This window comes from Armigeres subalbatus, chromosome 2 (assembly GCF_024139115.2).
Source record: "Armigeres subalbatus isolate Guangzhou_Male chromosome 2, GZ_Asu_2, whole genome shotgun sequence".
Classification (NCBI taxonomy): domain Eukaryota; kingdom Metazoa; phylum Arthropoda; class Insecta; order Diptera; family Culicidae; genus Armigeres; species Armigeres subalbatus.
The window spans coordinates 24,389,491-24,401,534 of NC_085140.1; the positions used below are offsets into that span (position 1 = coordinate 24,389,491).

The window sequence follows — 12,044 nt, forward strand, 5'->3', positions numbered from 1 at the left end:
CAAATCGTTTCTATCACCTTTTATTCTATCACAAAAATTTGCAATTTCTCAAAATAAAATTAACACATCATTGCAAAATGTGTTAACTTCACGCAAAAGTATTGCAATTATCTCTTTAATTAAAGTGTGCTACCCTTGACGTGAGTGTCCATATATACATGCTGTTGTTGATGGACGGTGTTACAGGCAATATATTTACTCAGCTTTGTTCGTCTCCGCTTTTGCTCAGGGACTATTTCCATCAATAATCCCTTTCGTAATTGGTACATGGCCCGTTATAAATGAGTATCGTTTTGATTTATTATAATTTATCAAATATCAACAAGGCAGTTGATTGTAATTTATGAAACCTTCATGTGCCACAGACAATCACAACGAAGCGAACGACGATAATGAAGTACTAGATCGATTTCCATGCCCCTCGCATTTCGTCCCATTCGCTCACCCCTCGTTTGACAGCTGTCACCGCTACCGGGACCACCTCGCATCAATGCACCCATCGTTGCAGCGTATATCGCAGGCAAACAGTGTTACCCGATGGTGGCCTCACTACGGTGGTAGTGGAGTTTTTTCCGTCGTCTATGCCCATTAAATTATCGCAAAAGTGCTCCAGAGCCAGCCACAGTGGTTTTTCGTGTCGGAGCTAATCGAGAATTGAGATTTTCCCAGTTTTTCTGCACGGAAAAGTGACATAAAACGGTTCGGTAGTGCCGGAAGAGACCATGTAACCCGCAGGTTGTCCAGTGCTCAAAGTGCGGCCCGTAATTGTGGTACGAATCGTTCGTGAAAATGTTCACTTAAAAGTCCAAAATGTCGATGTAGGAAAAGAGCTACAGGTTCAAACTTTATTCCTCCCCCACCCTCTCTCACGCGCGCGCTCGCTCACTTGCTTGTTCGGTGTTCTCCAGTCAGTGTAGTGTCGTCACCCCCTTGCGTGGTTCTTCATACATTCCTTCCGTCCTACCCTCTCTTCACCTGTCTTGCAAGGTGGGTGCTCTCGTTTACACGCAACAATCTACCTTAGTTCTCTCTCTGTGCCTGCTCTCTGCGTATTGTATTTTTTTTCCGTACATGTTTGTAGTGTCTTTTCTTGGGGTCTCTTCACGTCGACAATTTGCAGCACTGTCTGTCGGTCGGGTCGGTGGGAGCCCAAAATCGAAGAAAGTACCTGCCGATGTGACTCGCGCATTACTGATTTCGGCATTGTGCACCTCAAATTATGCACAAATTGTGTGCAGAGTGGCACATTATCGAACGGGCCCCTCAGCATAACACTTTTGACTTGGCCGAGAAGAAAATATCTAAGTGTGCCTTGCGCGATGCAAACGAAGAGTGCTGTGCTGTTGTGTGTACGTTCTCTCTATCCTCTTCCTCATGGCTGGTCTCTTTTGGAATGATTGAAGAAAAGAAACCAGCTCACGATTGTTTTTCTTTTCCAAGCATAGCCCTTAGTGTTTGTTTGTTTGTATGCGAATACATTATGTTGCTTAGTAGTTTTTTCCGTTGTTGTTATTTTTTGCTGTGCTTCGACATTCAACAATTTTTCCTTGACATGGAATCCTTCCGCTCTCTTTTGTAGCTTCCTTTAAGTTTTTGTACGTTTTGCATCAGTGAATTCAGTGTCAGTGTTTTCTTATGTGTTAGTGTATGCTCAGCTCATGTAAACATCATTGATTGGTCCTGCCAATTAACCAAGGTATCCAATGATACGTGAGTGCAACAAGATCCAGATCGGGCTCGAGGAAGAATGAAATCCGTGAAACTGCGAAAAGCTGTGACAGTTTTTTTGTGTGTTGAAAGTGCTTTCGAGTAACTGGTTTTCCATTTTTTGTTACGTGTACTTTGTCGCTGTTCTTTCTCTCACCCTTTCTCATGAATATAAATGTGTGCTCTCGTTGAAAACGCATCGAAAAGTTTAAATGAGTTTAATTGCCTGGCCATTTTAAGTAGATAGCGAACCATCGCACCTTAATAGTAGAATAGAAATCATAATAGCAGTGGCGAGCAAAAAGAGCGAAATTCCATCCAACCCACAACGAAGGAAGAGGGGTATCAAGTGTCCATAAAGTGGTTTTGTGTGTTGAATCGTGCTACTTCAGCGTGAGCAGAAGGCGAAAATTCCAGCATTCCGCACCTGCAAGCAGTCAGAAAAAGTTTTATAATTCACACTTAACTTATTGTGTTTTTACTATTGTTGGTGTTATTGCTGCTGAAGCTTGTTGTTCTTATGATTTTCAACATTTTCTTCGTTCTTTACCCCCATTTGTGTGTATGCTTTTGCACCATCAGACGAGAATCAGTAACAACAAACGCAACAGAGATTAAACTATAAACAGTTAATTTTGCTTCCCCAAGATGGATAGCAAAGATCACCTCGCCTCGGAACAGTTGATACTGTTGTCATCAGGTAAAAAAGACTTTTTTTATTTGCTTTAGACGTTTCTCTATCGTACTGGCGTAGACAGTAAGACATTCTAATTAGAAGGTGTTGCCCTGCAGGGTTCTTTCGTAGGACGGTTGTAATCTTTCCAGTTAGTTAGTGCTTCAACAAGTAGCTTCTTGCTTTTAGATTACAATTGGAAAAGTACTGTAATTTAAATTCGCAATTGAATGCTGTTTAATTGCGATAAAAAAGCATGTTTGGCATACATTTTACGAAGTAAGAATAACACAAAACATACTAACATTTTTGAGCGCTGCAAATTAATCCTAAATGGTTGGATATTAAAAATTGCTTCTAATTGATTAACGAATAATACCTAGCTTTAGTCTTTTTTGATCAATAGTCATGAATTACTAATCATAATTTTAGTGAAGGTCAATCTATATTTATGTGCTACAGCACAATATACAGATCAATAGTCACAATGGTTCTTACGGATCAAGAGGTCAAACTGGTTTTGGCGATAAAAGAATATTTGAAATTTTCCCAATCCGTAATAGTACCATAGTATTTTCATGCTTTGTGAACATGGTAACATGGTATCATACCGGCTTAGGCAGGTTTGATTTCATTACTGGCAGTACAGCCAATAATATTGGATATTCAACGACACATTAAACATAAACTGGGAATACAAACAAATGAAAATTCAAAATTATTTTTGAATAAACTGAATTCAACTGTCTAAGAGGCAAGCCAGAGTAGACGCGACGAGCGATGTGACGCGACGCATCTCACGTAAAAGAATAACAATCATAATCAACAGGCTGTCAAATTGCACTGTCGCGTCGTGTCGCATCGCATGTCGCGTTTACTCTGGCTTGCCCCTAAGACGAGTTTAGTACTTTTCATCCAATTCCACTACGTTTTATTTTTTTTCAGATACGTATTTCGACCTCAACTGTGAGGCCGTCTTCAGTGTCCCGTATTTGACTCGACATGTACGAGACACTGAAGACGGCCTCACAGTTGAGGTTGAAATACGTATCTGGAAAGATAACAAAACGTAGTGAAATTAAATAGAAAGTACTAAACTCGTCTTAGACAGTTGAAGACATTCAACTAAAAGGGCTTAAATAATTTTTCTGTAAACTGAATTCTCCAAGCTAGCGTTTTTCGAATTCATATCGATTTAGAACTGCACCAAGTTTGCTTATTTGCGTATTTCTAATGTGTGCATTAAATACCTATGCAATGCAGTGAAATTCGTTGGAATTCGCTGAAATTCTCCAGTCACATACACACCACTAGTCATAGAAGTCTTCTATCAGTTAGTCGATCATCTGGGGACGCATGGTCGTTCATTTGCTTGAGCAAGAGCAGCAGTAGAGCAGACCCCATTCGATTTTGGCAACACGTTCGGTACATTTATGTTGCTAATATCGAATGTTACTAAAATCGAATAGTTTTTGTTTTTGCGGAATAGTAAGGCCTGCATCGTGATGCTATCAAAAAATAGGGTGGCCATCATATAAAAATATATATTTTTTTATTTTACTGGTAGTGACATGTAATGTTCTGCAAAGATGTAGCACAGCTTATTCTAAATTTTTTTTCTAAAAAAAAACTTTTATTGTAGCTCTTAAGTTGGCTGATTTAGAGCAATTTTACCTACTTGGATTAAGGTGTCCCTACAAAAACAGTATTTTTGATCTACTTTTTTTTTGTTTTTGATTTTTCGGAAAAGTCGTTCTCGTTTTAGAGCTTAAAAAATTCAACTTTTGATGTTTTTTTGCTGATCAGAAGTTATAATCGTTTTTCTGTCAAAATTATTCTTTTTTTTTTATTCGATATCTCCGATTGGGCAAACCAAAGAAATATGTGTACACGGCATTTGAAAGAGCAACAAGTCATCGTGGTTATCTCTTCTCCAACGGCTTCGACCTGGACAAATCTGCAAAATGTGCGCTCTGCGTATTGAAGTTCGTCTCGAGAAAGTATTGGTGATGTATTAGTATAGTATTGCTGAAGCTCTTCCGCTTCAGTTGTTCGACGAATCGGTGAACGTATGCAACTGTTCGGAAACAGCGTTCCCACTTAGAAAATCTGGAAAACTGCACTATTTGTTTTTTTACGCTTGTTGGGTGAACGTGTACCGGGCGAAGTTCCTCTGTGGTATGACAAGGAAATGTTGTAGATTGGGGCCAGGAATCTGAAGTTTCGTACAAGATGCTTGGACCCCGAAACCAACGGTGATGGATGGTGATTTGTAGGCCTTCCTTCCATTTGTTAGCATCATCGGCGACATTCAAGCAAGATGGAGCGTGATGCCAATCTTCCACTTTTGATGAGTCCAAGATTTCCGACACCCGACACGCTACGAATTGTCGGTATTTGCATTGATCTGAATGCAACCAGTATAAAACAGTGGAAGAATCACTTCAGAAGAACCGTTGATGAATGCGAAGAGTATGGTTCTCTGCCACAGACTTCGTCAATCTGGATCCTAGCAATGCCGCTTATAACTCGAGACGGGGTATTGAAAGAGGTTTCAACGGTGACACTTTAGTTTTAGAAGACACCAGAACACAGCGCACTTGGCTTTGATCTACGATCCGGAAGAATGCCGTAGCCACATATGCTTCCTCGCTAGCGTCGATAAAAACATGTAGTTCCAGAGTATTGAAGCTTTCTGGAAGATATCCAAGGAAGTAGTATCTTGGTATGCGAATTGCGTCCAGTTGTCCTAACAGACGGATCCACCAATGCCATTCCTGGAACATTTCGCTTAATATTTCTCCGCCCCAATCGATTTTTGCACGTCACACGTTTTGTATGAGAATTTTCTCGTGCACCACAACAAGCGACACCAGTCCAAGCCCGAGTAATATTTTGAGATTTATGATTTACTACACGAGTACTTGAATCCTACAATAATAAAACCATAGTCAAGGCATTTTATTCTTTATCGCTAACACCAAAACCTCTTGGAGAGTAGTATCTGCCTAGTTGGCCTACTCTTGAAATGGCTTTGAAGGGTAAATGCAAGACGGGTTTCAAAATATGACAAAACATGAATACGAATTCGGCACCAAAAACCTTTCGTAATCTATTTGTAAACCATTATGAAAGACAGACAGCCTCATTTGAAACCTTTTCTAAGCCACTTAATCTTGATGCCTGCGGAAATATCTAGATCTAGCTTTATGCAAACATTCACATGAAATAATAAAATACGTTCAGTCTCAGCAAAATAAATTAAAGTTTTTTGTACATTGTACAAACCATAAAATGCCATAATCAAATATTGAAATGAAATATTTATAATCATCGAGAAAAATAATCAAAACAGATTTTAAGTATGATGCTTCAATTTTTGGTGCCAAATGAGATTTATTGTGTCATATAGTGCGAAACTCCGATATAGCTGATGCGCTCTCAGTAAACACCGTTTTTAATATTATTTTCCGAAAAACAAATTGATGTTAAATTTGCACTTATCTGTTAATTGCGTATTACCCGAGTAGCACAATTTAGACCGATTTAGTTGCAGCAACTCATATATGACTGGATTTAGTCGTACATAGGTTACAGTAACTCGTTTATGACAAGTGTGCTGCTTGGGCAAAGACTAATTAAGACGTTCATGTCCCATACAACTGTCCAGTTTTTTTGCGCTCATGCAGTACTAGCATAGAAATTATCATACCCCCATCTGAAATCACCTTGCTCTATAAAAAAACTAAGCAACTATTACTTCATCTTTAACTTCATCATAGTTGCCAAGGCGATTTGGTAAATGTTTGGAAAGTCAAAACATAATGCACCGTTGAAACAGGAAGAAATGGCTTTAATGGTACCTAAAACTGGATAACTTATTTATTATTTCAGGGTGAAAAGGAGGAAACAAATCAGTAATCTTATAAATAATATCAGACGATGGAAATATAACCATTTTGAGTTGAGTGCTCGCTGAAAGTATTCTATAAGGAGTCTGTTCTGCCCAGTTGTCGACAAATCTGATATTTCACAAATGTCTAGGTCGATCCACAAAAGGTTTATTTTATCACCCTGTAGATATCGCGCATCCAAATGAGATCACATCGGTCGGGCAGCCGGAACGGTTACTCTGGTATTTTGATTAACATTTGGAATCTTTAGCACGGAAACCTTATAGCCCTGTGTGACTGGAAAAGAAAAGTCGTTGAAGTCTGAATGTTTGTTTGTAATTAAATGTGTTGGGAAAACCTTTAAAATGTTTCCACATATTGTCGACATGTATATAACCTAAGAAAGCTTTAACAACAATAGTTATATTGTAGATTGATTGACTTAATGTCATTACATTAGGGTGCTTTCGAAACTTAGTATGGGTTGGTATAGTTTGAACATGAAAGACCGCTTTTTCTCTGTACAGATATCAGACCAATCAATGTTTTTTTTTAAGACTGCGTCTTGTAGTTTGAGTGTTTACTAAGACAAATTTTGCCATTCCTCTTTTCAATGGGCTATTTTGTTTTGAAGTACTGTAATTATAATATACCATGCATATATTTGTTGAAAACCACAGATCATGCATAATTTTCCATGAGAAATCCTGTATAATAGTTGTAACATTGTTCCGACGAAATTGTATAGCAAATTCATTTAATATTACAGAATATTTTAAACGAAATTTTCTACAAGCAAAACAAACAAACTATTTGGATTCAAACAATTAGTCGTCGTTGCCATCGACTACCACTGATGCAAATTCATCGCAAGGTAGATCAAAAATGGGGGAATCTCTGAAATGTCAAACTTGGGTACCGAGGGACTGAATGCAGTACTAGAAGTGGTCCCTCGAAAGAGCTCTACAGTGACGTCTTAATTAGTCTTTGGCTTGGGTATGTATTTGTTTTATTATTTGCAGCTGATTTGTTTATAAAATGTCATATAAAATCTTGAATGTAATGCAGTACTAATAAATATTTCATTTCAAATTCTCTCCTAATGTGTAGTGCAAAAAATATGTCAATGGCATCCGAGATGATTTCTCGCCATTAATTTATTCACATTGCTTTGCCTCGATGAAATTAAGAATAAAATCATAATGCTTAGATATGGCATGTATGAAGGCTCGAATGACTGTTATAAATGCTGAATGGTCATTTTTCGACATATATGGTGACGATAATTAGAGCGAAATTGACAGTTCATGTTTACCAAATGAAAGAAAAACACAGGGCATGGATAGAATTTGGATAGCATTCAAATTGATCATTTGATACACATAAGTAAAACATGAAGTACTTAACTAGTGGTGACGGCACTTTATCAGTCGGACACATAAAAAAAACGTCTCCGTGCCACTGTTGGAAAAGTGGCAAAGTGAAACTTTTATAGCGACTGGAGCGGGTCTACGTACCGTATCTTGTATCTGTCACCTCGTGATTTCGGAAATGAATATTTCGACATCAAGTTGATTTATAAAGCTGAAAATTGGTCAGGATGCATATTATGAGTTAGCAAGCAGCGTGGTGATGTTTCAGAGCTATTTCTTTTGCAATAATGAAGGATTCAGCTCTTACTAAATTCGTCTTCACTTTCCCACTTTTTTTGGTTTTGATTTTTTGAGAGCTGCAGAGTTTGTATTTTATAAGACTCTTTATATAACAAGCACAAATGGTGTGGTGGTGATGTAAATATACCTGTTAACTCCCAAAATAATAATGTAGTTGTAAAGTATAAATCTTTACTGGAATCATATGGTTTTGTTTGTACAAATACGATTCCAACGAGGCCAGTTAGCGCAAATATTCTTGATCACGTTGTGTGCAGAGTTGATGATGTTCAATTTACGAGAAATGATACAATTCTAAATGATGAAAGCGATCATTGTATAATAGTAACATCATTTAAACTTTTTGAACCAAGAGCAAAAATTACTTTAAGTAAAACTATAGTGGATCATCGTAAACTCGCTACTGACTTTGAACAATTTTTAGCAAATTTAGGTGAAGTTGTAAACGTCAATGCATACCTTGAAAACATTGCATCCGCCTACAATCAACTATCAGTAAAACACTCCAAAACCATATCAAAAAACATAAGCACTAAACAAAATTGCTGTCCATGGATGAGCTTTAGTCTGTGGTCCTTGATGAAACTAAAAAACAATTATATCAAAAGAGTCAAAAGAAATCCCAACAATCAGCATCTGAAAGATCTTTTGAAGCATATCTCCAACAAAGTAATCACGTTAAAGCGAAAGTCTAAAAAAACGTATTATGACAATCTTTTGAGTAACACTCCTCATTCGAAGCTTTGGAAAAAAATAAATCATATCTTTGGAAGAACTTCATCATATGACAATATAGTTCTTTTCGAAAATGGGGTAAAAATTGAAGATAATCACCAAATTTGTGAAAAATTTAACAGCTATTTCACGAGTGTAGGGCAACAACTTGCTAGTAGTATTAATATTACTACAGATAACCCATTGTCAAATTTACGCCATGTTTCGAGCTCTATTTTCTTAAATCCAGCTTCAGCTAATGAGGTGACATTGATAATTCATGACCTTGAACGGAATAAAAGTCCTGGCCATGATGGTATTACTGTTGATGTGATAAAAAATAACTGTCTTGTTTTCTCCAGAATCCTCGCTCAATCTTTTAATAAAATCATAGAAACCGGAACCTACCCTTCATGCTTAAAAGTAGCTCGTGTTGTTCCCATATTCAAATCAGGTGATGCATGTAATGTAAACAATTATCGTCCTATTTCAACATTATCCATATTCAATAAAATATTGGAAAAATTATTATTAAATAGAATAACAACATTTCTCAACCAGCACAATGTATTATACGATTATCAATATGGGTTTCGTCAAGGCAGTAGTACAGCCACGGCAACTGTTGAATTGCTTGATGATATAATTAAAGCGATCGATTCCAAGGAATTAGTAGGTGCACTATTTCTGGATTTACGTAAGGCGTTTGATACACTAGATCACTCAGTACTTCTGAGAAAGTTGAACGGCTATGGTATCAGAGGGATTGCAAACCAAATTATCGGTAGCTATTTGCAAGACAGAATGCAATTTGTGGCTATTGGAGATGTCAAAAGCTCGTTACAACCTATTAGAGTTGGTGTTCCCCAGGGGAGTAATATTGGCCCCTTATTATTTATTCTATATGTGAATGACCTCAGCAGGTTACAGTTGAAGGGAATCCCCCGTTTATTCGCCGATGACACCGCATTATTTTATCCACATGTTGATGCAAACACAATTGTGAATTTTATGGCCCAAGATTTGGTAACTTTGTCGAAATATTTTCATCTAATTTGCTGTCGCTAAATGTTTCTAAAACTAAGTATATGATTTTCCACTCAGTTAGGAAAAAGTGGATCAACATAGGCAAGTCTTACTCAATTCTAGTCCCATTGAAGAAGTAAAATCATTTAAATATTTGGGATTAATATTAGACTCCACACTGAGCTGGGTTGATCACATAAAACACATCGAAAGAAAGGTCACATCCCTTTGTGGAATATTACGTAGAGTCAGCTATTTTGTTTCACGCAATATACTTCTAAAATTCTATTTTGCCCATATTCACTCTAGTTTTAGTTATCTTACATTAACATGGGGTCGTGCATCCAAATCATCACTAAGAAGCCTCCAAATCTTGCAAAACAGATGCTTGAAAACCATATTCAATAAACCTTTTTTATATCCTTCTTTGCAACTATATTCTGAAAACTTCCACAATATCCTGCCAATACAAAGTCTTTGTAACTTACAGACAGTTATATTTGTCCATGATACGTTGCACAACAATTGTTTTCATCATACCATCAATATGCCGTCAGCTCCTCACAACTATCCTACCAGGCAAGCTACCAATTTACGTCAAATTAGAGCACTTACAACATTTGGTCAAAAAAGAGTATCAATCATTGGTCCCAAGCTTTACAATCAATTACCAGAGCGCTTGAAAGCATTGAATAATCGCCATGCCTTTAAATTCCATGTGAAACAACACTTAAAACTGAATCTACACGACATTCTAGGTTAATTTACTTATCTAATGTACATATTATCCCAACTACCAGAAACATGTAAATTGAAATTTGTAAATTTTTAGTAATATTATATTTGTTTTAATTATTAGTTCTTAAAATTAAATTGCTAATTCCCTTAAAAGGAACACCGTTCCACTGGGAATATATTACATCGCCTTATTTTTGTATTATACCCTTTTTGATCTCAGCTCATAGCCTTATTGTTATTATTTGTTTTGTTTTGCTGTCCAGATAGAGCTGAGATAGTTGCGTCCACTACCAGGCGGCTCCATGGGAGCTTTTTGGTGTGGGGGATAGTGGCGGGTCAAATAAAAAAAAAAAAAATGCCAATTGATCTGATTTAAAGCCGAAAGTAACTTTTATAGTAACAAAACGACTTTAAGAAGTATTTCATCATGACAAATGAAACAAACATCAAGGAGTTTTAATGGTATTTCCCAGACAGGTTTAATCAAAGCATGAACTGCCCTAATAAATTCATATTTATAACGTCATAGTGTTCGGAATTTATAACCTGCCACAAAAGGTTTTGGCAACAGCTTGAAGATGGATCATAACTCAGGCGTGGTAAATGCTTTATCAAAACTGGAGAGCAAGCCTATTGCCATAATAAAACCATAATAAATAACATAAAATGCCAAAGAGCTGTATGAATGTTACTTGGGAGGGGATCAAATGATGACCACCCTTAGTAATTGCCGTTTTGTGGGTATACGCTGTTCCTGAATTAATGGCATCAACTCTTCCCGGAAAAGAACACTGAATTCATCTGAATCAGGATACCAACTCATTCCTAAAACACGTTCTGAAGGTGAAGATTTATGCGCTTTGAAGCACTTCACTGTTTCTTCCGCGGACTCCCCGACCCGTGATAGAACTTTTTTAGAGCCCAATGTTTCGTCCAGGGTGGGACGACCCTACGTTGTGTTATTTTTTACGGTGGACTCCAGACAGCGAATGAATACGACTGCTTTAGATTTGACTTTAAATTTATTGCCTCCGAGAGACAGCGTGCCAGCTGCCGTGGTTGCTTTCGAGACACTGCACTATGGTCCAGGATACAGATTTACGCGGAAAGATGCATTTTACGCCAAAACTATATTTTTTAGAAAAAACTTTTGTTCTACAAAATTGTTCGAAATAGTAAGGCCATCATTATGGTTTTACCAAAAAATAGGGTGGCCCATCATATAAAAAAAAATAGAAAATATTTTTTTTATTTCTCGGAATATTGACAAGTTATGTCCTACAAAGTTGTAGCGTAGCTTATTCCAATCAATTTTGCTAAAAAAACTTTTTCTGTAGCTCTTAAGTTGGCTGATTTAGAGCCATTTTACCTGATTGGATTAGGGTGTACCTCAAAAAAACTGTATTTTTGATCTACTTTTTTTGTTTTACATTTCTCGAAAAAGTCGTCTTTAGGTGACTTTTAGAGCTCAAAAAAATGCAACTTTTGATGGGTAAATACGCTCAATATCTTTTTCCGATCAAAAGTTATAATCGTTTTTATGTCAAAATTAAATTTTTTTCATAAGTTGATATCTCCGGTTAGGGCAGACCAAAAAAATATATTTACACGGCATTTGAA

General features: G+C 37.0%; 1 protein-coding gene across 2 annotated transcripts in view; it reads left to right on the forward strand.

Moving 5' to 3' along the window:
- Nucleotides 1-554: 554 nt before the first annotated feature.
- LOC134218258 (uncharacterized) overlaps nt 555-12,044 on the forward strand; it is a 56,027-nt gene continuing 44,537 nt past the window's right edge. The window contains exons 1-2 of one of the 2 annotated variants that reach the window (XM_062697186.1): nt 555-770; nt 2,290-2,407. In XM_062697186.1, the coding sequence (XP_062553170.1) occupies nt 2,356-2,407 (52 nt within the window). In that variant the 5' untranslated portion in view covers nt 555-770; nt 2,290-2,355. The remainder of the gene's footprint in view (nt 771-2,289; nt 2,408-12,044) is intronic. The other variant, XM_062697187.1, reaches the window with a different exon arrangement.